The sequence below is a fragment of the Canis aureus genome, chromosome 4, assembly GCF_053574225.1.
Source record: "Canis aureus isolate CA01 chromosome 4, VMU_Caureus_v.1.0, whole genome shotgun sequence".
Classification (NCBI taxonomy): domain Eukaryota; kingdom Metazoa; phylum Chordata; class Mammalia; order Carnivora; family Canidae; genus Canis; species Canis aureus.
In genome coordinates, this window is record NC_135614.1 from 21,450,826 (window position 1) to 21,477,115 (window position 26,290).

The 26,290-nt window shown below is 41.0% G+C and overlaps 1 protein-coding gene across 4 annotated transcripts in view; it reads right to left on the bottom strand.

Moving 5' to 3' along the window:
* DNA2 (DNA replication helicase/nuclease 2) overlaps window positions 1-21,604 on the bottom strand; it is a 56,728-nt gene extending 35,124 nt beyond the window's left edge. For 2 of the 4 annotated variants that reach the window (XM_077894772.1, XM_077894771.1), the window contains exons 1-6: window positions 21,448-21,604; window positions 18,476-18,658; window positions 17,413-17,596; window positions 14,925-15,070; window positions 9,731-9,862; window positions 3,250-3,469 (exon numbers count right to left, since the gene is read on the bottom strand). In XM_077894772.1, the coding sequence (XP_077750898.1) occupies window positions 3,250-3,469; window positions 9,731-9,862; window positions 14,925-15,070; window positions 17,413-17,596; window positions 18,476-18,658; window positions 21,448-21,518 (936 nt within the window). In that variant the 5' untranslated portion in view covers window positions 21,519-21,604. Of the gene's footprint in view, window positions 1-3,249; window positions 3,470-9,730; window positions 9,863-14,924; window positions 15,071-17,412; window positions 17,597-18,475; window positions 18,659-21,140; window positions 21,280-21,447 lie in introns of those variants that run through there. The other 2 variants (XM_077894773.1, XM_077894774.1) reach the window with 2 other exon arrangements.
* Between the last annotated feature and the right edge of the window lie 4,686 nt (window positions 21,605-26,290).

Here is a 26,290-nt window from a genome sequence, read left to right on the forward strand (position 1 = left end):
ATAGATGGTCAACAGACACATTAAGGGATCCCTGGGTGGCGCAGCGGTTTGGCGCCTGCCTTTGACCCAGGGCGCGATCCTGGAGACCCGGGATCGAATCCCACGTCGGGCTCCCGGTGCATGGAGCCTGCTTCTCCCTCTGCCTATGTCTCTGCCTCTCTCTCTCTGTGACTATCATAAATAAATAAAAAAAAAAAAAAAAAAAAAAAAAAGAGAAGACCTATAGATGGTCAACAGACACGTTAAAAAATGCTCAGTGTCAGGAAAATGCAAATCAAAACCACAATAAGGTATCATCTTACATCTGTCAAAATGGCTAGAATCACAAAGACAAGAAATAACAAGTGTTCACAAGGATATGGAGAAAAAGGAACACTGTTGGTAGGAATGTAAATTGGTACAGTCATTGCAGAAAACAGCAAAGAAGTCCCGCAAAAAATTAAAAATAGAAATAATATACAATCCAGTAATTCCACTACTAGGTATTTACCCACAGAATGCAAAAACATTAATTTGAAAAAAATATATGCACCGCTATGTTTAGTGCAGCATTATATACAATAGCCAAGATATGGAAACAACTTACGTGTCCACTTTTTTTATTTTTTCCTTTTTAAAAAATTTAAATTCAATTAAGTGTCCACTGATAGATGAATAGATAAAGAAGATGTGGTGTTTATATATAATGGAATACTACTCAGACATAAAAAATGAGATCTTGGGCAGCTCGGGTGGCTCAGCGGTTTGGCGCCACCTTCAGCCCAGGGCCTGATCCTGGAGACCCAGGATCCAGTCCCACGTTGGGCTCCCTGCATGGAGCCTGCTTCTCCCTCTGCCTGTGTCTCTGACTCTCTCTCTCTCTCTCTCTGTCTCTTATGAATAAATAAATAAAATCTTTAAAAACAAATGAGATCTTGCCATGTGTCACACCATGGATGGACCTAGAGGTCTTATGGTAAAATAAGTCAGATGCAGAAAGACAAATACCATACGATTTCCCTTATACATAGATCTAAAAACAAAACAAATGAACAAACAAAATGCAGAAAGAGGTAAAGAGATGGGCAAAATGGCTAAAGGGGAGTGGGAGATACAGGTTTCCAGTTATGGAATGAATAAGTCATGGAGATAAAAGGTACAGCCTAAGAAATACAGTCAATAGCACTATAATAGCAGTGTATGGTGACTGATGGTAGCTACACTTGTGGTAAACATTGCATAACATAATGAAGTTCTCAATTACTGTACGCCTGAAACTAATACAACATTGCATACCAACTATACTTCAATTTAAAAAAAACAGCAGTGCTTGTGAAACTTGTCATTAAAAAAAAAGTAAAGTTTTCAGTCTCCTATAGAGTACATTTCTTCAAATCTTTGACTTCAGAAACAACTTTTCTTGTATGCATGATTTTCCTTCCTCAAGAAGGCTTATTTACTTACTTTTTAAGATTTATTTATTCATGAGAGACACAGAGAGAGAGGCAGAGACACAGGCAGAGAGAGAAACAGGCTCCATGCAGGGAGCCTGATGTGGGACTTGATCCTGGACCAGGATCATGCTCTAAGCCAAAGGCAGATGCTCAACCGCTGAGCCACCTAGGCGTCCCAAGGCTTTAACCTAGCTAAATCTTTACTTCATCATTTTAGCCATTTCTGTATTACCAAAGTGAAAAGCTCGAGTCTTCTAATTGCAGAAGCCTATTTTTTCCTCCACCTCTAATATCTGTAAAACCCAATAAGAGGAGAAACATCAATTCCCAAACAGAAAAGCCTGCATGAGAACCTTTGGTGTTGGGATTATATAATTCGGTATTCTGAATCCAAATATTACTTTATATAAAATCTGTTGAAGTTGCCTGTGTCTCTGCCTCTCTCTGTGTGTGCCTCTCATGAATAAATGAATAAAAGCTTAAAAAAGGCGGGGGGGGGGGGGATGCCTGGGTGGCTCAGCAGTTGAGCATCTGCCTTCGGCTCAGAGCATGATCCCAGAGTTCCAGGATCGAGTCCCACATCGGGCTCCCTGCATGGAGCCTACTTCTCCCTCTGCCTGTGTCTCTGCCTCTATTTCTGTCTCTCATGAATAAATAAATAAAATCTTAAAACAAAATAAAATAAAATAAAAAATAAAATCTTAAAACAAAAATCTGTTGAACCTCAAAAAAAAATCTGAAATAATGTGTGAGATTCCAAGGGAAAAAGGAAATTTGTTTTGTTTTGTTTGAATTTTTTTTTTTTTTTTTTTTTAAGAAAAAATTGGGCTGAAGGCAGCGCTAAACCACTGAGCCACCCGGGCTGCCCTATATATTTCGTTTTAGATAATAATCATAAAAATCAGATTAAAAGTAAAAAATAAAAGAATGGATGCAGACTAATGTTTCTTAAGAGTATCCTATGTTAGATGTTACATGAAAACAATAGCTCCATAGTAAATTAAGCTTAGGAAATGCTGGAAATGCTTTAAACATACCTAAAACAAATCTATTTACTCTGATTTCTCATAACCTTTAATAGGCTAACATGAATTAAATTTCCAAATACAGGGGCACTTGGGTGGCTCAGTAGTTGAGCATCTGCCATTGGCTCAGGTCGTGATCCAGGGGTCCTGGGATCAAGTCCCAATCAGGCTCCTGAAAGGGAGGCTGCTTCTCCCTCAGCCTATGTCTCTACCTCTCTCTGCGTCTCTCATGAATAAATAAAATCTTTAAGTAAATAAATAAATCTCCAAATAGGGACCCCTGGGTGGCTTAGTAGTTGGGCATCTGCCTTTGGCTCAAGACGTGATCCTAGGATCCAGGATTGAGTCCTGCATTGAGCTCCTCGCAGGGAGCCTGCTTCTCCCTCTGCCTGTGTCTCTGCCTCTCTTTCATGAATAAATGAATAAAGTCTTTAAAATAAATAAATAAATGCATAAATAAATAAGTCTCCAAATACACTTGGTTTCTGCAACTTTTATCACCAAGGAATTCGTTTTTTTAGGAGAATCTGTTTAGTAGTTTGGCAGCATAAACTTGGCAAAACTGGCTTACAAATTCAGCTGTTGTAATTCTTTGCTAGAGAAAACTTTCTGCTGTAGCCATGTATACACTTACAAGCAAATTTGGGTACTCTAGATACATCCCAAATTGAGAACTACTATATGAAACTTAAATAAAAATTACCCAAATTGAACCAAAATATATAAAGCAAACCTACATTTTTAAGTATACCAAATAATCAGACAATTTTCTTATTAAGACTTATACCTACCTGACTACGGTGTTCAATAGAATTTAATTCTTTGCCAGTTTTAAGTTCCAATGGCATTATCTTATATTTCGTTTTATATCCTCGATGTATTTTCACACCAACTGTGACATCTATTTTGCCTTTCAATCCAAACCTAGGGGACCAAATGCTTTCTTCAATATCCAATGAGTTTATGACTTCAATATTACATGTTGAATTATTGTTATTACCATCACTTGGCCTAAAAATTGAAACACAAAAATACTTTATTAGAACACTTAGCATACAGGCACCTGACTGGCTCAGGGGTTGAGTGTCTGCCTTTGGCTCAGGGCGTGATCCTGGGGTCCTGGGATTGAGTCTCGCACTGGGCTCTCCACCAGGAGCCTGCTCCTGCCTATGTCTCTGCCTCTCTCTGTGTCTCTCATGAATAAATTTTTTAAATCTTGAAAAAAAAAAAAGAATACTTAGCATGTTTCTCAAATGCTGGTATGGATTCTATTACACACAGAAAATGTGGGGATGGGAAACCATGAACATACCCTTACAGCAGTGATTCTCAAAGTGTGGTGCCTATGGGAGCAGCATCAGCATAGCCTGGGAACTTGTAATAACAGCAAATTCTCAGGTTCTACTCTAGACCTACTCAGTCAAAAGCTCTGCAGGTGAAGCCCAGCAATTTGTTTTACAAATCACTCTACAAGTGATTCTGATGCATGCTCAAGATAGAGAACCACTTTCCTAGAGCCTGTAACTCATGTAATATAAATCTTAATACTTCCCATCTATCCTTTTCAATTCACTCCTACTACAATCTTCCTAACTCAGGCCTTTATTTCCTCAGGTCTAGATTACTACAAAACTCTCACTATTTGAACTACTGAAGCCACAATACCAATCTGAATATGCTGGTATACAATGATTACAGTGATTAATATAAAATGGTTTGCATGTGGTTGTATCCAAGGTGGCAAGGAATGCGTTCCTTCATCAACACCATATTAAACTGAGTAAGAATGAGCTGTCTTTCCCCATCACCTATGCAATGTGAGGCTTGATTATCAACCCTTCACTCCTACACTCCTCGTGACAATCTTCAAAGGACTTCTTGTGCTCAACATTTCCTCACTGTTTTCTTAATCATTAAATGAATCCATTTCTGCCACTACCAATATTTAAAACTAAGTACTTGGCATTGTTTTTTGTATTAAAGAGATTCTGACTTTACTATCTTAACTGTTAAATAACCAAGAGCAGAGAAAGGATGGGAAAAAAGAAATATATAAATATCAAAGGAATAAGGAGATGAAAATAACGTTTCTTAAAGGATTTATTTATTTATTTGAGAAAGATAGAAAGAGAGAGCACAAACAGGGGGAAGGGCAGAGGGAGAAGGAGGTTCCCTGCTGAGCAGGAAGTCCAACGCGGGGCTCGATCCCAAGACCCTGGGATCATGACCTAAGCCAAAGGAAGCCGCTGCTTAACCAACTGAGCCACCCAGGTGCCCCTGAAAATAACTTTTATTATTATTTTTTAAAGATTTTATTTATTTATTCATTAGAGACACAGAGACACACACAGAGAGAGAGAGAGAGGCAGAGACACAGGCAGAGGGAGAAGCAGGCTCCATGCAGGGAGCCCGACATGGGACTCAATCCTGGGTCTCCAGGATCACGACCTGGGCTGAAGGCGGCACTAAACCGCTGAGCCACCCAGGCTGCCCTGAAAATAACTTTTAAAGCCTCTTATACTTCTATCTAAGATGTACTCATTCCCTGAGAAGTAAGTTACTCTGCAGGAGAAAAGTCAGATAAGTGCTAACTTTTATTAATTCTATTCTAGACTCAAAGCCAGATAATATACTAAATCTAATAGAAATCTTACGTGAAAAAGATAAATTTTCTAGTAATAAAATGGATTTTATATCATAAAAATCAGGATTTAAAAAGTGTAAGAATTCTCTCAGAACACGATTTAGTTGACTTTGGTTTGCTAGTTTCACGTTATTTAGATCAACAGCTATTTCTTAACAAATGAGAATATTTTCTAAAAGAAAAAAATCGGGATCCCTGAGTGGTGCAGCGGTTTGGCGCCTGCCTTTGGCCCAGGGCGCGATCCTGGAGACCCGGGATCGAATCCCACGTCAGGCTCCCGGTGCATGGAGCCTGCTTCTCCCTCTGCCTGTGTCTCTCTGCCTCTCTCTCTCTGTGACTATCATAAATAAAAATTAAAAAATAAATAAATAAAAAAAAATAAAAGAAAAAAATCATATCTTCAGTAATCTTTTTTAACCATTTCAGGATGCTTCAAATATAATCTCCAGGAATATATGTATACTTCTGCAATCTTTGAAGAAGACAACAGAGGAATTCAGGGAAGCTACAACTCATCTGAAATTTCTTTTTTTTTAATCTGAAATTTCTTTTTTTTTTTTTTTTAATTTTTATTTATGATAGTCACACAGAGAGAGAGAGAGAGGCAGAGACACAGGCAGAGGGAGAAGCAGGCCCCATCCACCAGGAGCCCAACGTGGGATTCGATCCCGGGTCTCCAGGATCGCGCCCTGGGCCAAAGGCAGGTGCCAAGCCACTGCGCCACCCAGGGATCCCCTATCTGAAATTTCTTAAATATTATTCTGTCTTCTCTCCCCAAATGTTATCTAATCATGTTACATATTCAAATATGCTCCCATGAAATAAAGCAAACTTTATTATTCATAAAATGTCACATGTATATTTAATAGAAGATAATGAAATTGAACTTTGCTACTAAAATTTATTCCCCTAGAAAATGAAATAATGTGACTTTAGACTTACATCTGTGGAATAAATGACAGTATTTCAATTTAACTATTATGATTTTAATCAACATAATGCTGTAAAACTCCTTCAAGAACCACCTGATGGGGCAGCCCGGATGGCTCAGTGGTTTAGCACCACCTTCAGCCAGGGCATGAACTTGGGGACCCAGGATCAAGTTCCATGTCAGGCTCCCTGCATGCAGCCTGCTTCTCCCTCTGCCTGTATCTCTGCCTCTCTCTCTGTGTGTGCGTCTCTCATGAGTAAATAAATAAAATCTTTAAAAAAAAAAAAAAAAAAAGAACTACCTGATGGAGAATATGATATCATGAAGATGAAGAAAATATATACTTACTACCTATGGGTGAGAAGGTTGTTTCTTCAAATGTGCTAAAGTTTTGCTGTTTGTTTTTTTTAAAAAACACTGGCTATAAACTGCTGTGAAAATGACACAAGCTAAAATACAGAGGAGCACTTCCTTCACAAACAAACATAAAAGATTCCATTGGAAATAAACGAAACAAAAGTAATCTTACACCAAGATACAGAGATGAGAACACTGGTCTGGGAATCAAGAATCTTTACTGTAGGGACACCTGGGTGGCTCAGGTTGAGCGGCTGCCTTCCACTCAGGGCATGATTCTGGGATCCAGGATCAAGTCCCACATCGGGCTCCTGTGAATAGCCTGTCTCTCCTTCTGCCTATGTCTCTGCCTCTGTGTGTGTGTGTGTCTCTCATGAATAAATAAATAAATCTTAAAAAAAAAAAAAAAAAAAACCTTTACTGTAGGGTGCCTGGGTGGCTCAGTGGTTGAGCATTTGCCTTTGGCTCAGAGCATGATCCTGGGGTTCTTGGTCTTCTCACATGAAGCCTTTTCCTCCTTCTGCCTCTCTCTGTCCTCATGAATAAATAAATGAAATCTTTAACAACAAAACAAAAAGAATCTTTACTGTAGACTTAGCTCCACCACTGATTTTTGATATAAAACCTGGTAAGTCACACCACTCACTGGACCTCAATCTCCTTATTTGAAATCTAGGAGTTAATGTCAAAAATCCCTTTCAGGGGACACCTGGGTGGCTCAGCGGTTGAGTGCCTGCCTTTGGCTCGGGGAGTGATCCCAGAGTCTGAGGATCGAATCCCGCGAACGGCTCCCTGCATGAAGCCTGCTTCTCCCTCTGCCTGTATTCTGCCTCTCTCTGTGTGTCTCTCATAAATAAATAAATAAAATCTTTTAAAACATAAATAAATATGGGATCCCTGGGTGGCGCAGCGGTTTGGCGCCTGCCTTTGGCCCAGGGCGTGATCCTGCAGACCCGGAATCGAATCCCACATCAGGCTCCCGGTGCATGGAGCCTGCTTCTCCCTCTGCCTGTGTCTCTGCCTCTTTCTCCCTCTCTCTCTCTGTGATAAATAAAATAAAATAAAAATAAATAAATAAATAAATAAATAAATAAATAAAATTTAACCAAAAGAAAAAACACGCAGAAAACATGCTAAAACAATTAAACAGGGATCCCTGGGTGGCGCAGCGGTTTAGCGCCTGCCTTTGGCCCAGGGCGCGATCCTGGAGACCCGAGATCGAATCCCACATCGGGCTCCCGGTGCATGGAGCCTGCTCTCCCTCTGCCTTTGTCTCTGGCGCTCTCTCTCTCTCTCTCAGTCTTTCATGAATAAATAAATAAATAAAATCTTAAAAAAAAAAAAACAGTAAAAGAAAAGCTAGTATCTGAAAAAAGGAAAAAGGATATCCACTACAACTTTAATTCTCAAGCAAATTTAAATAACTCCAAAGTAAATAATAAGAAATAGAAAGGTGCATACTGAGGGACGGTAACGAAGTATAAAGAAATAATTAGGAACAACAGAAAACAAAAATTAAGTCTGTAATTATTACAGATAATCAGTAGAGACTAGAATGACAGAAATACTACAAAACAATGAAAGAAATCAGGAAAAAATGACTACTTAATAAACACATATCTGTTTATCACAGTGAAGACTAAGGCACCAAGACCCACCCACTCCTCTAGACAGAGGCAATCTGCTCCAAAGAAAGCAGATTTTCTAAATTTAACCCATTTATTACAGCTTTTTTTCCTTCCTTAAGGGAGAGAGCTACTGGTAAATTTAAGACCATCACAGAAAAAAAGAATATGAAAAATAAACCCAATTCGAACAGCAAGATAAGCCTCATTTTTTTACTACTACTATTATTAAAATGTGTATCAAAATCCTGACAAACTGATTGTAGTGATGGTTACACAACTCTACAAATACAATGAAAGTCATTGAATTATAAATAATAATAATTAAATAAAAATAATTGAAATCTCGATACAGGTCACTTAATGATAGCAACCTTCTAAAATGATTATAAAATTCTCAGAGAATTCTAGCAGTATGTAAAAGGTAGTAAAATTTCCAAACACTTTTTTTTTAATTTCCAAATATTTCTGATGAAACAGACTATTTCTGAGACTTTATTTATTTATTTATTTATTTATTTATTTATGAGAGAGAGAGAGAGAGAGAGAGAGAGAGAGAGAGAGGCAGAGACACAGGTAGAGGGAGAAGCAGGCTCCATGCAGGGAGCCCAACGCGGGACTCAATTCCGGGACTCCAGGATCACACCTTGGGCCAAAGGCAGGCACTAAACTGCTGAGCCACCCAGGGATTCCCCCCATTTCTGAGACTTTAACGCCAAGAAATAACTGTCCCATATGTCAACCCTTCCACTTACATGCCCTCATTCGTCCTCCAGCGCTCAAGACATAGCTGACCTCTCATCCCTCAGGATGAATTGTCCTCTCTCTATGGAATTCTCCCCATTGGCATATGAACTCACTATATCTCCCATCCTCATTTTTTTTTTAAGATTTTATTTATTTATGAGAGACACACAGAGAGAGAGAAAGAGGCAGAGACACAGGCAGAGAGAGAAGCAGGCTCCATGCAGGGAGCCCGACATGGGACTCGATCTCGGGTCTCCAGGATCATGCCCTGGGCCCAAGGTGGCGCTAAACCACTGAGCCACCCAGGCTGCCTTATCTCCCATCTTTAAAACAACAACAAGCCTCTCTTAGCCCCACATAAGCCTCTGGCTACCAATCCATTCTACATGCCCCTCATAGAACAACTTCTCAGTACAGCTGTCTACCTCTCGGTCTCCAAATCCTCCACTACCATTCTCTCTTGTCTTGATACCTTCTTATCACATTTTCTGTCTTGGAATCACTGCTGACTATTCTTTCCCTCACACGCACATCCAATTCAAAACCTATCAGTTCTTTTTTATTTTTTTAAGATTATTTATTTATTTATTCATGAGACAGAGAGAGAGAGAGGCAAAGACACAGGCAGAGGGAGAAGGAGGCTCCCTATGGGGAGCCCAACGTGGGACTCGATCCCAGAACTCCAGGATCACGCCCTGAGCCAAAGGCAGGCTCAGACACTCAACCACTGAGCCACCCAGTCATCCCCAAAAGAAATCTTAAAAAACACTGATATACAAAAATCAGAATATTTTAGTATAATGAAAATAGAATTTCTAATCTTTTTTTGTTCTAGAAAGACACTCAGGACTATAAGCCAAAAAAAGCTAATTTTACTAACTCGACCTTTAAAAAGCTTTAACTGCACGTACAGAATAAAATCCTGATCTGAACATAGGAACACCATATAAACAAAATAAGTTTCTTACAGAGAGAGCTGCATCTTTGGGAAGTCACTTGAAGTGTATTTATGCATAAAATCTCCGGCCCATTTAGAAAATGAAGGAAGATACTCTTCTACTTCTTGTTTTACCTCCTCTTGATTCAAATTTAAGCGATACCTGCCAAAACAAGAGATGAAACAAGAAAGCACAAATATGAAAAAAGTAAATAAGGACCAAAACATCCAAACAAACAAGTTACCCATTAAGTAATCGATGGACGTAAAATATGATGTATACATGGGGCACCTGGCTGGCTCAGTCAGTGGAGCATGCAACTCTTGATCTTGGTGTCGTAAGTTTGAGCCCCATATTGGGGACAGAGTTTACTAAAAAAATAAATAAAATCATTTTTATAAATATGGGGTACACATACAATGGAATATTATTCAGTATTAAAATGGAAGAGAGCACAGCCCTATCAGTTCTCCTAAAGAACTGGTTCAGCAGAGAAGACAAAATTAGCAACTCTAGTTCTGCCAAGGTTGTTTCTCCTGAGCACAGTAGCAACCTCAAGCTGAAAGAGAAGATGAAATTCCTCAGGGGAGCAACTGCTTTTTTTTTTTTAAGATTTTATCCATTTATTCATGAGAGCCACAGAAAGAGAGAGGGGCAGAGACATAGGCAGAGGGAGAAGCATGCTCCATGCAGGAGGCCTGATGTGGGACTCGATCCCAGGACTCCAGGATCACACCCTGGGCTGAAGGCAGGTGCCAAACCACTAAGCCACCCAGGCGTCCCAAGGGAGCAACTGCTAATACCAGAAAGCCCCAAATGATCACATAGACTACCAGAGGCAAAGCTATCCTTGCAAAAGGCTGCTTGAAATCTGGCTGTTTCCAGTTGATAAAAGAAGATGTAGGTAAGGATGTGAGAAAACAAGGATTCATACATTGCAAAAATATAAATTGGGACAATGCCTATCAGAGTAATTTGACAATAATTATCAAAATGTTATTTCTTTTTCTTTTTTTTAAGTTGCATTGATTTAAGTAATCTCTTCACCCAACATAGGGCTCAAACTCACAACCCCAAGATCAAGAGTTGCATGCTTTTCTAACTGAACCAGTCAGGCCACTCTCAAAATTTTATTTTATTTTATTTTATTTTTTTCACTCTCAAAATTTTAGATGTACCCAAACTGGATCCTGTCCTGGAAGGAAAAAAATGCTATAAAGGACATTATTGGACAAAAATGTGGAGATCAGACAAAAGTATTGTATCAATATTAAATTTCCTAAAGTTGAAACTGTACTGTGGGTACATAAAGAAATTTTATGTAAGAATTCCTATTCTTAGGAAATAAGTACTATACATCATGACTTTTACTTCAGGGGCATAAGCCCTGAGCACACCTGGGTCAGCATTAGTGACAATGTGTAATGAGCCAAAGTCCTTGGCTAGCAGCAGGATGCCACACCATGCACGTAGGCCCCAACATGCCGGGCCCCAGCCACAAGGCTGTGTGGGGAAAAGAAGCCTGAAAGCAAGGTGAGCAAGACCAGCTCTACCCACTGCAGTGGAGGCTCCTGAGCCCACAAGGCACACCAGGATGTCCAGCCTATGGCCGGTGTCTTCATGGTATATAGCCCATCATATATATCATATACTATTTAATATTAGAAGAAGAATCTACACACACACACACACACACACACACACTTATTTAACAGGTTAATCCAAGTAAAGAATATATGGATATTGGGCAGCCCGGGTGGCTCAGCGGTTTAGTGCCACCTTCAGCCCAGGGTCTGATCCTGGAGACCCGGGATCCAGTCCCACGTCAGGCTCCTTGCATAGAGAGCCTGCTTCTCCCTCTGCCTGTGTCTCTGCCTCTCTCTCTCTCTCTCTCTCTCTCTGTGTGTCTCTCATGAATAAATAAATAAAATCTTTAAAAATATATATAAAGAAATTAAAAAAGAAAGAATATATAGATATTATCTAAACTAACCTTGCAACTTTTCTCTAAATTTGAAATTATTTCCAAATAAAAAGTTTTTTTTTAATATTTTAAGTGCATATATTCCCTAGCCCAACAATTCTAAGTATTTAACCCAGATATACACCCTAGAGCTATGAAATAAAGAATGTATAAAGGTATTTCTTTTATTTTAAAGACTTATTTACTTATATGAGAAGCAGAGGAGAGAGAGGGAGAAATCATGTGCAGAGGTAGGACCACAGGGGGACAGGGAAAGAATCTCAAGCAGACTCCACCCTGAGCATAGAGCCCAACACATGGCTCGATCCCACAACCCCGAGATCGTGACCTGGGCCAAAATCAAGAGTTGGACGCTCAACCAACTGCACCACCCAGATGCCCCTAAAAGTATTTCTTACAGGATTGCTAACGAAACCAAAGATTGAAATACTTAAATAAATAATATGAAATATTTATTTAAGAGGGGTGATACTTAAATAAATTATAGTACATCCATATAATGAAACATTATGCCATTATTAAAAAATAATGGGATGCCCAGGTGACTCAGCAGTTGAGTGCCTGCCTTCGGCCCAGGGTGTGATCCTGGAATACTGGGATCAAGTCCCACATCAGGCTCCTTGCATGGAGCCTGCTTCTCCCTCTGCCTGTGTCTCTGCCTCTCTCTCTCTGTGTCTCTCATAAATAAATAAAATAAAATTTATTAAAAAAAATAATAATAATAATAAGACAGCTCAGGGGTGCCTGGATGGCTCAGTCCATTGAGTGTCCAACTCTGGATATCAGCTCAGGTCATGATCCTAGGAGCTGAGACTGACCCTGCATCAGGCTCAGCACTGGGCTGGGTGTGGAGCCTGCTCAAGTTTCTCTCTCTCCCTTTTTTTCTGCCCCTAACCCCCACTGCAAGCTCTCTCTCCAAAAAAAAAAAAAAAAAGAAGAAGAAGAAGAGAGACAGCTCAGTAAGTACAGATACAGAATGTTCACCAAGATTTAATCTTCAAGTGCATAATAATGTGCATAGTATTCTACAATTTACCTAACAAAAAAATATATGTGTATATACACATACACACACATTGTCACACATAAATGTTTGAAATCTCTAAGAAAGAACATACAAGAAACTGATAACAGGGATGCCTGAGTGGCTCAGCAGTTAAGTGTCTGCCTTTGGCTCAGGGCATGATCCTGGAGTCCCAGGATCGAATCCCATATTGGGCTCCTTGCATGGCGCCTACTTCTCCTGTCTCTGCCTCTCTCTCTGCCTCTCATGAATAAGTAAATATTTTTTTTTAATTTTTATTTATTTATGATAGTCACAGAGAGAGAGAGATTGGCAGAGACACAGGCAGAGGAAGAAGCAGGCTCCATGCACCGGGAGCCCGACGTGGGATTCGATCCCGGGTCTCCAGGATCGCGCACCTGGGCTAAAGGCAGGCGCTAAACCACTGCGCCACCCAGGGATCCCATGAATAAGTAAATAGAATCAAGAAAGAAAAGAAAGGAAAGAAAGGAAAGAAAGGAAAGAAAGGAAAGAAAGGAAAGAAAGGAAAGAAAGGAAAGAAAGGAAAGAAAGGAAAGAAAGAAAGAAAGAAAGAAAGAAAGAAAGAAAGAAAGAAAGAAAGAAAAAGAAAGAGAAAGAAACTGATAACAGTGGTTGCCTTTGGGGAGAGGAACTAGGTGATGAAGATGTGGGAAGAAAGGACTTACTTCTTAACATATATTCTATACCATATACCATATACAATATGGTATAGACAAATTTATAACCTTTTTAGGAATAATAATTTATTATTTTAAAAAATACTACACAATTGGGTAATCTTTCTAAATAATTTCCTCCAGTGATCTTGGAGCTGTTCTTCATTGTCATGATCTCCTTAGGTAAATTCTTCTCAGTGTTCTAGTTTTCACAGAGCAGATAGTCTATAACTAGTTATTTAATGTCTTCTGCATTAAATTCTCCCTTTTTAATTTTAGCCAAGTCACAGCAAAACAACATGTAACAGCCTTTCTTGAGATTATAAAGATACTTAAGGTAGGATCTTTAAGCCTAGACTTTTAAAGGTATTAACAAGAGGGTAGAGCAAAAAAAATAAAAACTTGGGACACCTGAGGGGCTTAAGCAGTTAAGCATCTAACTCTTCTTTTGTTTTATTTTTTTTAATTATTTTTTTTAAGATTTTATTTATTTATCCATAGACACACAGAGAGAGAGAGAGAGGCAAAGACACAGGCAGAGGGAGAAGCAGGCTCCACGCAGGGAGCCCAATGTGGGACTCCATCCCGGGTCTCCAGGATCACACCCCAGGCTGCAGGCGGCGCCAAACCGCTGCGCCACCGGGCTGCCCTTTTGTTTTATTTTTAAAAGATTTTATTTGGGATCCCAGGTGGCTCAGTCACTTAGGCATCTCCCTACATCTACCTCTCTCATAAATAAATTAATAAAATCTTAAAAAAAAAAGATTCTATTCATGTATTTGAGAGTGAGAGTACAAGCATGAGCAAGGGGAGGGGGAAAGGGAGAAACAGAGGGAGAAGCAGGCTCCCCACTGAGCGGGGAACCCAATGCAGGGCTCAATCCCAGGACCCTACATCAAGACCTGAGCCAAAAGCAGATGCTTAACAGACTGAGCCACACAAGCACCCCTAATAAGAATATTTCTGTGAAAAAAGATGGTCTCCAATAGGAGTCATAACAGAAACAGCAGAATATGCCAACCCCTCTGCATGTAGTCACTCATAAAATGCCAACGATCAGCCATTTGTGGGTTTATGTATATTCTCTCTACTGTCACAAAAAGTCTACAAAATTGATATTATCACCTTTTTCAAAATCTTCAAGTAACCTATTCAACCCCAAAACTGGTAAAGGTAGAATTTTAAACAAGGTCAATCTAACTCCCAAACTCATAGAATTTACAGTGTGTCACGTTTCTAGAAGTAAGGCAAAACGTATTTCACACTCGCAGAGAGCAGCTGGAGAGTCTACTGTGCACGTGTACAGAATATCCAGCTATTTTTAGCTCAAAGGTTTCTATTCTGCAATTTTAGAAGCTCTTCACAGAACTGCAGGGGGTACTACAAATCCAGATCTGCATTCTAGTATTACTCTGATTTATATTTAATAGTCCAAAAACCAATACCTTATAGATTCCAGGAAAGAAGTCCTATAATTAAATAGTACCTCCAAAAAAAAAAAAAAAAATAGTACCTCCAGTACATCTTGTAATTACTTACATTTCCTTGAGATGCCGTATTTCTTGAACAGTTTGAAAAGCAAATTCTTGTAGTTTTTCTGGGGCAAAGCTATTGCTTATTGCTTTTTGAAATACTTCATGAAGGACCGTACCAATCAGCATTTGGCGTGTGGCTAGATCAGAGCTCTATTCAAAGAAATCACACATTTTATTTCAAACATATTAATAGACATGATCCCATACTTATTACTTATCCTATTAAACCACCACAGGGACAACTGGGTGGCTCGGTGGTTGAATGTCAGTCTTCGGCTCAGGGCATGATCCCAGAGTCCCAGGATGGAGTCCCACACCGGGCTCCCTGCATGAAGCCTGCTTCTCCCTCTGCCTATGTCTCTGCCTCTCTCTCTCTCTCTCTGTCTCTCATGAGTAAATAAATAAAATCTTTAATTAATAAATAAATAAACAAACAAAACCACCACAGCTGGCAGCCCGGGTGGCTCAGCGGTTTAGCACTGCCTTCAGCCCAGGGTGTGATCCTGGAGACCCAGGATTGAGTCCCACCTCAGGCTCCCTGCAGGGGAGCCTGCTTCTCCCTCTGTCTGTGTCTCTGCCTCTCTCTCTCAGTGTCTCTCATGAATAAATAAATAAATCAAAAATAAAAATAAAAATAGGGCAGCCCGGGTGGCTCAGTGGTTTAGCACCTGCCTTTGGCCTAGGGCGTGATCCTGGAGACCCAGGATCGAGTCCCACGTCGGGCTCCCTGCATGGAGCCTGCTTCTCCATCTCCCTGTGTGTCTCTGCCTCTCATTAATAAATAAATAGAATCATAAATAAACAAACAAATAAATAAATATAATTGATAACTAAGACTATTGGAAAATGTCTTTTTTTTTTTTTTTTAATTTTTATTTATTTATGATAGTCACAGAGACAGAGAGAGAGAGAGAGAGGCAGAGACACAGGCAGAGGGAGAAGCAGGCTCCATGCACCGGGAGCCCGATGTGGGATTCGATCTGGGGTCTCCAGGATCGCGCCCTGGGCCAAAGGCAGGCGCCAAACCGCTGCGCCACCCAGGGATCCCTGGAAAATGTCTATTTAGGTATTTCTCCTTCCTTTATTTTTTTTGCTCAGCTGTATTTTTGGTTTTCTACATACATTTAAATTATATAATCTTAAAAAATATCCTGAAAGGAAGAAACCGTTTAACAAATGAAACCGAGGTTCATCAACAAATGGCACTGAAACAAAGAGGGTGAGTACAAGGCAGAACTTATATAGACTAAAAGAAATTTAGTGGACATACCAACCAAACATAATACAAAGACCTTGTCTGGGGGCAGGCACCTGACTGGCTCAGTCAGAGCACACAAATCTTGATCTCAGAGTTGTGGGTTCAAGCCCCACACTGGGGTTAGTGACTAGTTAAAATCTTAAGGGGTCCTTGGGTGGCTCAGTTGGCTAAGCATCTGACTCTTGGTATCTGCTCAGGTCATGATCTCGTGGTCATGGGATCAAGCCCCAAGATGAGCTTAGTGCTCAGTGTGGACTCTCTTCAAATTCTCTCTCCCTCTCCCTCCCATGCTCTCAGATAAATAAAATCTTTAAAAAATAAAATATATAAAATATTTTTAAAAAAAGAAAGATAAAAAGAAAAGACCTTGTTGGATTCTGACTGATTCTAACAAACTAAGTAAAGATTTTTATTTTAAAGATTTATTTATTCATGAGAGCCACACAGAAAGATGCAGAGATATAGGCAGAGGGAGAAACCGGCTCCTCGCAGGGAGCCCAATGTGGGATTCGATCCCGGACCCCAGGATCATGCCCTGAGCTGAAGACGGACGTTCAACCACTGAGCCACCCAAGCGTCCCAAAGATATTTTTGGGGGACTTTATTATTTGAAAGAGAGAGAACATGTGCACACAAGTGAGTGAGAGAGAGCAAGAGTAGGGGAGAAGGGTAGAGGGAAAGAGAGAGAAGCAGACTCCCCAGAGTGGAGAGCCCAATACAGGGCTCGATCCCAGGACCCCAGGATCATGACCTGAGCCGAAGGCAGACACTTAATCGACTGAGCCACCCAGGAACCTCTAAAAAGATATTTTCAATAAAAGACATTAAAGGGGCACCTGGTGGCACAGTTGGTTAAGTGTCTGATTGTGGATTTCAGCTCAGATCACTCTCTCTGGCTCATGAGATGGAGCTGCCAGTGGCTATGAGCTGAGCATGGAGCCTGCTTGAGATTTTCTCTCTCTCTAAAAATCACAAAAAAATAAAAATAAAAAAGATATTATAGATAAACTAGGCAGTATATTAATTTAAGGGAATTACTGTTAATTGTATTGTGTATGGTAAAGATATGTTTATACTTTTAAAAGATCCTCAGCTTTCATGTACTTGCAAAATAATGTAATGTTTGGAAACAGTAAAATAGATACACAGCATTTACTTTAAAAAAAAAAAAAAGTGTAAAAGTGCTCTCTAACTCTAAAACCCTGTAGAAATATTAGCTGTTAAAATTACTCACCCTAAAAGTTTCACTCAGGACAGCTCTTCTCATACACCTAATACTACTGGCTATGCTTGTGCCAGAAATCAGCATGTCTGGATATAGAATCAAATATCCAAAATCTTCATCTATTATCCAAGTATCAGATAGGCAGTCTCCCTCCAAATGAATGATGTCCCCTGGCTCCACTGGTACAGAGCACCTACAAATAAAGCAAAGTATACATAGTTTAGAATCCTATGTTTAAACATATTAAGGAAGTGTCAAAAAGTAAATGAATATTTTATCAAAGGAATAGTATTTGTAAATTTCTGGGTCTTCAAAAAAATTTAATACCAAGGTGTAGTCTTTTGAATGACTCCTGGTCACTCTACTCCTTTCTACCTTTGAAATACACCTGAGAATACTCAGGGGTTTTCCTTAAATATCAAAAAGGAAAACTGCTTGGTATTAGCATCACCTACTGTAAAAGCTATCAAATCTTTAATAGTGTTAATACATAGCTCCAATTATGGATTAGGTTGTTTCAATAATAATTCTCTCATTGTTAAGACTTATAGCATATCTACAGCTTCTGTAAGTCTTGAGGCATAATGCCAAACCCAATGTGTTAAGAATAAAATCATATTTATAATTTTTATCTAGACAAAGAGTCTAATAGACAAAATTAGACCTCCACTTTCTCTGCATTTCCCTTTCACCTCTCACATACCATACTTTGCTGAGTAGAGAAATCTAGGATTTAAGAATGTTCTCATGTTGTAATTAATTTTGCTATTAATGAAAACAATTAGGAGTTTTAAGCTACAATCTTAAAACAAAATATATTAGGAAATTTCGGAAGTAGTCATTTAATAAGGCCCTTTGTAGTTAATTTTCAAATGACAATTAAAATCAAGTTTTGGAATAAGGGCCTTGAAATGCTGGGGTAACAAGCACAATTTTTACATGGTATTAGTTCAAGTTCATATCTTCTCCCTTTATTAACAATTAAATTATAGCAACATCCACACAAGTCCATATGAGGAGTTTTAAAATGGTAATCTTAAGCCAGATCAGTGCCCAGTCACACGAAAATTACCAGTCATTCCTAAGGATACACAGTTCTTTATATTCTAGTGACTGGGAAGCAGTGATGATTAGGTGCTTTTCATGCTTTCCTTCTTCATTCTGTACAATACTGACTGCTAATACCAGGTACCGATTATCCACTCCTCGGCTCAGAACTGTTTTAGAAAAGGAAGCTTCCGTCTGCTTCTGAAATCTAAAGCATATACAAACAAAACTACTATAGCATGAAATAAGAACCCATCCAATTTCCTTTAACAACAAACAAACCTTCTCAATTTTCTAGGTGTGTTTTTTCTAGAAAGCTTATCACAATGACCATCAGCTAAATAGGTAAAAATTAAGAGAGTAAAGGCATAGCAGAATTCCTATGATTAAAAACTTCCCAGAAGAAATGTCATTTAAAACATGTTTATGATACGGATTTTTCCAAATACTGTATAAGTTCTAGTGAGGAGCTCTGTGGGACATCCATGATCATGAGGATTAAGGATAAATTGCAAAACATAAAATAGCAAATTTCTACCACTGGTGCAAACCTCCCCAAAATACATGCAAAAGGAAATGTCTTGGACACTATTTTTTTTAGTAAATGAAAGGGCTATTTGTTAGGGAAAAGCATAGTGTGGGTGGTTTGCTGAAGTCCTACTGTGAACCACAGTATTTTATTAAACTTTAAGCCTACTTAGAAATCATCTACTCCAAACTACTATTTAATGAAGAAAATCCTTTTTTTTTTTTTTAAGATTTTATTTATTTATTCATGAGAGACACAGGGAGAGAGGCAGAGACATAGGCAGAGAGAGAAGCAGGCTTCATGCAGGAACTCCAGGATCACACCCTGGGCGGAAGGCAGGTGCTCAACCTCTGAGCCACCCAGGCATCCCAAGAAAACCCTTCTTTAAAATCTCAGTGGGGATCCCTGGGTGGTGCAGTGGTTTGGCGCCTGCCTTTGGCCCAGGGCGCGATCCTGGAGACCCGGGATCGAATCCCACGTCGGGCTCCCGGTGCATGGAGCCTGCTTCTCCCTCTGCCTGTGTCTCTGCCTCTCTCTCTCTCTCTCTCTCTCTCTCTGTGACTATCATAAATACATTAAAAAAAATTTGAAAAAAAAATAAAATCTCAGTGAAGGGCAGCCCAGGTGGCTCAGTGGTTGAGCATCTGCCTCTGGCCCAGGGCCTGATCCTGGAGACCCGGAATCGAGTCCCACATGGGGCTCCCTGCGTGGAGCCTGCTTCTCCCTCTGCCTGGGTCTCTGCCCCTCTCTGTCTCTTGTGAATAAATAAATAGATAAAAATCTTTAAAAAATAAAATAAAGTCTCAGTGAAAATCAACTAGCCCCTACCACCTAGAGAAAAGCAAGCTTAATAGCTATCATATTAGCTCATTCCTTCATTGAGTAACTCAGAAATTTCTTACTTATAATGGGCAAGTCAACTTCACAATACTTTTACACATTGATCCTAGCTGCCTGAAAACTATGCAGGATACTTTTTTTTTTTTAAAGATTTTATTTGGGGGATCCCTGGGTGGCGCAGTGGTTTGGCGCCTGCCTTTGGCCCAGGGCGCGATCCTGGAGACCTGGGATCGAATCCCACATCGGGCTCCCGGTGCATGGAGCCTGCTTCTCCCTCTGCCTGTGTCTCTGCCTCTCTCTCTCTCTCTGTGACTATCATAAATAAATAAATAAAAATAAAGATTTTATTTGGGATCCCTGGATGGCGCAGCAGTTTGGCGCCTGCCTTTGGCCCAGGGCGCGATCCTGGAGACCCGGGATCGAATCCCACGTCGGGCTCCCGGTGCAGGGAGCCTGCTTCTCCCTCTGCCTGTGTCTCTGCCTCTCTCTCTCTCTCTCTCTGTGACTATCATAAATAAATAAAAATAAAGATTTTATTTATTGGGACGCCTGGGTGACTCAGTGGTTTTAGCACCTGCCTTCCGCCCAGGGCATGATCCTGGAATTCCAGGATCAAGTCCTGCATCAGGCTCCCTGCATGGAGCCTGCTTCTACCTCTGCCTGTGTCTCTGCCTCTCTCTCTCTCTCTCTCTCTCTGTCTCTCATGAATAAACAAACTCTTTTTAAAAGAATAAAAAATAAAATAAATTTTAAAAAGAGATTTTATTTATTCATGGGAGACACAGAGAGGCAGAGACATAGGCAAAGAGAGAACCCTCGGGAGCCCAACGCAAGACTTGATTCCAGAACCCTACGATCACGACCTGAGCTGAAGGCAGACTCTCAACCAGAGCCACCCTGGTGCCCCTATGCCCCTATGCCCCTAATGGCTCTAGAAAATATTAAGTTTCTCAATACAATAGTCTTTCCAGTTTGACTACAGTCTTTGTCAGTGACTGTACAACAGAGTCTAAAATCATTACCTCTCTACACCCAACCCGAGGCTCTCTTACTTGGGGGTCGCCTCATTCACCTACTTCAGGAAGCCTCAGGCCATGAATTCCCCAAGGGCAGCCGGGATGCCTTAAGGATCTTGCAAAAGATAATGCTGATCAAAACTCAAAATGCACAGACCCGTCAACAATAATTAGCATCATTATTATTAATTGAAAATAATTCCACATCGTAATTGTGGGTCACGCTGCCCTGACCATTTAATCCAAGTCGAGAGTAGAGCGTTCTCCTGGGAGAAGTTTCTCCAACTAAACACTGAGAAAAGTACCTAGCAGCGGCAAGCTCCCTTTATGAAGGCATTTAAAGTGCTGGCCCTCCCCGAATTCCGCCAAGTGACACTAAGAGCAAACCATCAACTACTGGGTGAGCAGTCTTCGGGCTCCGGCCCCGAGGGTGGCGGCACAGAGAACTCCAGCTGCGGAAACCCGTCGCGCGCCCAGGGGTCTCCCCCGGGTCTCCCCACCACCCCCCCCCGCCCCGGCCCCGCTCCCGGAGGCGCGGTGCAGCCTCTCCCGCTCCCTCCTTTCAAATCTCCCGCCAGGATCCCAGGATCCTCCCAGGATCCCTCCGCTCACTGCTCCGCCGGCGGCTCAGTCTCTCCCCCGAGACTCTTCTTCAGCAGCCCCAGCTCTTCCAGTAGCGCCATGTCGGGCGCGGAAAATGCAAACCGTGGTCAGGCAAAACCCGGGAAACCAGCGGCTCCAACGAAAAACAGAAGCGCGCGCCTGTAAGGCGCTGTGCGCATGCGCCCTTCCGCTGTAGTCCCCAGTGACCTGCGCGAAGGGGGCCCCTCCGGGAGGGGTGGGGTTAGCAGCCTTGGCTCCCTTGCCTTAGGGTTAGGAAAGCGGACTCTTCAGAATCTGGCCCAGACTACATGCTCCCGCACTTTCTCTAGACGTGCCAGCTCTTGCTCACACAATCTGAGGACAGAACCAATTGCCCAAACCCAGGCGTCCCTTTGTAGCTTGCAGATTTTTCCATTTTTGGAGAGAGGGAAACAATCTCTCCTCTTTTGTATTTAAGATTTTATTTTATTTTATTTTTATTTATTTTATTTTATTTTACAGAGAGAGAACATAAGCAGGGGGGAAGGGCAGAGTGAGAGTGAGAGAAGTAGCTAGGAGGCTGAGCAGAGAGCCCCTGGTGAAGCTCCAAAACCAAAAGTCCACACTGGAGGACTGAGTCATCCTGGAGCCCCTCCTCTTTTTTTTTTTTTTTTTGTTTGTTTGTTTTAGTGGAAAAACCCATTGAGAAAATAGAAGCTGTCAGGGACTTCCTCATCATGCCACAACTAAATATATAAAAGTACTAATATTTGTACTTGTCTCATAACCTATTTACACTTTTTTCTGCAGTGGCCAAAAGCAGTCCACTGATCAATGAATGAGCAATCCTACTTGTACTTATTCTCAAGGGCATTGCCTCTTCAGCTGTTTGGACATTCTCTTGTACAGTCAATGTGGCCCTCACTATTGGGTTGCTCCCAGGCTTGTAATATGGCCCAGTATCTCTCACCTTTTTTTTTTCTTTTTAAAATGTATTTATTCATGAAAGAGAGAGAGGCAGAGACATAGGCATAGGGAGAAGCAGGGTCCCTGCAGGGAGCCCCACGCAGAACTCAATCCCAGAACCTCAGGATCAGGCCCTGAGCGGCAGCTGCTCAACCACAGAGCCACCCAGGCATCCCTATCTCCCACCTTCAAAAGATGTTACCTTGCAGGTGCCTGGATGGCTCAGAGGATTAAGGGGTTAAGCGTCTACCTTTGCTCAGGTCATGATCCCAGAGTCCTGGGATAGAGCCCCACCTGGGACTCTTGGCTCAGTAGGAAATCCGCTTCTCCCTCTTCCTCTGTGATCTCTCTCTCCCTCTTCTCTCTCTCAAATAAATAGATAAAATCTTTTAAAAAAAAAATAAGGGACACCTGGGTGGATCAGCCATTGAGCGTCTGCCTTTGGCTCAGGCATGGTCTTGGGGTCCTGTGTTGGGTTCCTAGCAGGAAGCCTGCTTCTCCCTCTGCCTATGTCTCTGCCTCTCTCTGTGTCTCTCATGAATAAATAAATAAAATCTTTAAATAAATTAAAAAAAAAAAAAAAGATGGGACGCCTGGGTGGCTCAGTAGTTGAGCACCTGCCTTGCGCTGGGGGCGTGATCCCAGAGTTTCATGGTCGAGTCCTACCTGGGGCTCCCCGCAGGGAGCCTGCTTCTCCCTCTGCCTGTGTCTCTGCCTTCTCTCTGTCTCTCATGAATAAATAAATAAAATCTTAAAAAAAAAAAATCACATGCTGCTTGGACTGAGCCAGACAGGTGCCCCATCATCCAATTTTAAAATCTTTATTAAAAGCTTTGTTTGGGGGGAATCTCTGGGTGGCTCAGTGGTTTAGTGCCTGCCTTTGGCCCAGGGTGTGATCCTGGAGTCCTGGGATCGAGTCCCACATCAGGCTTCCTGCATGGAGCCTGCTTCTTCCTCTGCCTGTGTCTCTGCCTCTCCTCTGTGTCTTTCATGAATAAATAAAATCTTAAAAAAATAAAAAATAAAGCTTTGTTTGGGGTGTCTGGGTGGCTCATTCGGTTAACTGTCTGCCTTCAGCTCAGGTCATGATCCCAGGGTCCTGGGCTGGGATGGAATCCCACATAAGGATCCCTGCTCAGCAGGGAGTCTGCTCCTCCCTCTCTTTCTACCCCTCCCTCTGCTTGTTCTCTCTCTCAAATAAAGAAATTTTTTTTTTTTAAGTAGTCTTTTGGGGCATGTGGGTGGCTCAGTCGGTTGAATAATCAGCTCTTGATTTGGGGTTAGATCATAATCTCAGGGTCCTGGGATCCAACCTAGGTCAGTCTCCACACTCAGTGGGGAGTCTGCTTCTCTCCCTCTGCCCTCCCTCCTCCAGCTCAGGTGTAGGTGCTCACACTCTCTCTCTAAAATAAATAAATCTAAATAAATAAATAAATAAATAAATAAATAAATAAATAAATAAATAAATAAAATCTTTGGAATGCCTGGGTGGCTCAGTGCTTGCGCTCCTGCCTTCCACCCGGGGCGTGATCCTGGAGTCCTGAGATCGAGTCCCACATCAGGCTCCCTGCGTGAAGCCAACTTTTCCATCTGCCTGCGTCTCTGCCTCTCTCTCTCTCTCTCTCTCTCTCTCTCTCTCTCTGTGTCTCTCATGGATAAATAAATAAAAAATCTTTAAAAAAATAAATCTTTAAAAAAACAACAAGACTTTTAAAAAGTTGTGTTTTACATTCATGTTGATTCAATCAAAATTATGAGAAATCTCTTGGGGAAGAAAATGGAAAAGACTTGCCTCTGATAGGGATAGTCTACCTGTGACACTGCACTCAGTTGGTTTTCCTCCAACCTCACAGGCCCTCCTCAGTCTCCTTTACTGTCTCTTCATTTTCTGCCCAATCTCTAAATGTTGAAAGTCCTCAGAGGTCAGTTCCAGAAAAATTTCTCCATCTACCAACTCCCTAAGTTATTTCATCTCTTCTCATGGTTTGAGATACTATCTCTCTCTTGCCAATTCTCAAATTCATGTATATAGGCAAGGCTTTTCCTCTGAATTCAAAAATCCAACTACATACTTAATATCTACACTTAGAAATATTTGGGGCGAGGGGAGTCTTTCATTATAACATGGCCAAAATGGAATTTTAAATTTTATCCACAGACCTGCTATTCTTCTCAGCACTATTCACCGAGAAGATAAGGCCAGAAACCCAGAAGTTATCCTGATTCCTTTCTATTATTACTCACATCCAATCCATAGGCAGACCTATAGATTCAGCCTTTAAAGTTATCTTAAATCTCTTCATGGGGCACTGGAGTAACTTAGGCAGTTAAGCATCTGCCTTCTACTTGGGTCATGATCCCAGGGTCCTAGGATCAAGCCCCATATTGGGCTCTCTGCTTAGCGGGGAGCCTGCATCTCCCTATCCCTCTGCCTGCCACTCCCCCTGCTTGTGCTCTATGTCAAAAAAATAAATAAAATTTTTTTAAAAGTAAGCATGAAGAGATCTTCATGCTTTTCCATTTCCACAGTCACTACCTAATCATCATCTCTAACATAAAAAGCCACAGCACACTCTTAAATGCGCTTTCACTTTTGTCTCCCTGCAATTCAGTCCCTTTCCCCAATATTTTATCATGAAAACTCTCAAATGTACAGAATTATATAAGAAAGTATAAAATGAGGGGCACCTGGGTGGCATAATGGTTGAGTGCCTGCTTTCTGCTCAGGTAGTGATCCTAGAGTCCTGGAATCGAGTCCCACATCAGGCTTCCTGCAGGAAGACTGCTTCTCCCTCTGCCTATGTCTCTGCTTCTCTCTGTCTCTCATGAATAAATAAATAAAATATTTTTTTAAAAAGAAAGTATAAAATGAACTCCCATATAGCTATTACCTAGATTTTATAATTAACATTTTGCTATCTTTGATTTATCACCTGTGTATCTATCCATACCTCTATATATCCATGAATTCAAGGTGTTTTTTTAAAATGTGTTAAATAGGGATCCCTGGGTGACGCAGCGGTTTGGTGCCTGCCTTTGGCCCAGGGCGTGATCCTGGAGACCCAGGATCGAATCCCACATCGGGCTCCCGGTGCATGGAGCCTGCTTCTCCCTCTGCCTATGTCTCTGCCTCTCTCTCTTTCTCTCTCTGTGACTATCATAAATAAATAAAAATTAAAAATAAAATAAAATGTGTTAAATAAATAATAAATAAATAAAATAAAATGTGTTAGCAAATAGCAGGCATCAGCTCATTTCATTCCTAAACACTTTAGCATGAATATCATTATATCATTAGCTAAAGTTCAACATTTCTTTACGGTACTTTTAAAATTTAATGTAAATTTTACGTGTAAAAAAATTTTTTTTTAAGATTTTCTTTATTCATGAGAGACACACAGAGAAAGGCAGAGACATAGGCAGAAAGAGAAGCAGGTTCTCTGTGAGAAGCCTGATGCTGAACTCGATCCTAGGACCCCTGGATCACAACCTGAGCCAAAGGCAGATGCTCAACCACTAGCCACCCAGGTGCCCCTAAAATTTTTAAATTTACATTTAAAAATACACAGCTCTTATGTGTACCATTTATTAAATTTTGACAAACATGTTTATTTATTTATTAAGATTTTATTTATTTATGCATGAGAGACACAGAGAGAGAGAGAGAGGCAGAGACACAGGCAGAGGGAGAAGCAGGCTCCATGCAGGGAGCCCAACGTGGGACTAGATCCTGGGTCTCCAGGGTCAGGCCCTGGGCCGAAGGCAGCGCCAAACCGCTGAGCCACCCAGGCTGCCCAGACAAACCCCTACTAAGATAAAGAGTGTGTTGTCATCACCCCAGAAAAATTCTCTCATGCCCTAATAGAGAAGCAATAACTAGTCTGTTTTTTTACCTTTGTTTTTCACC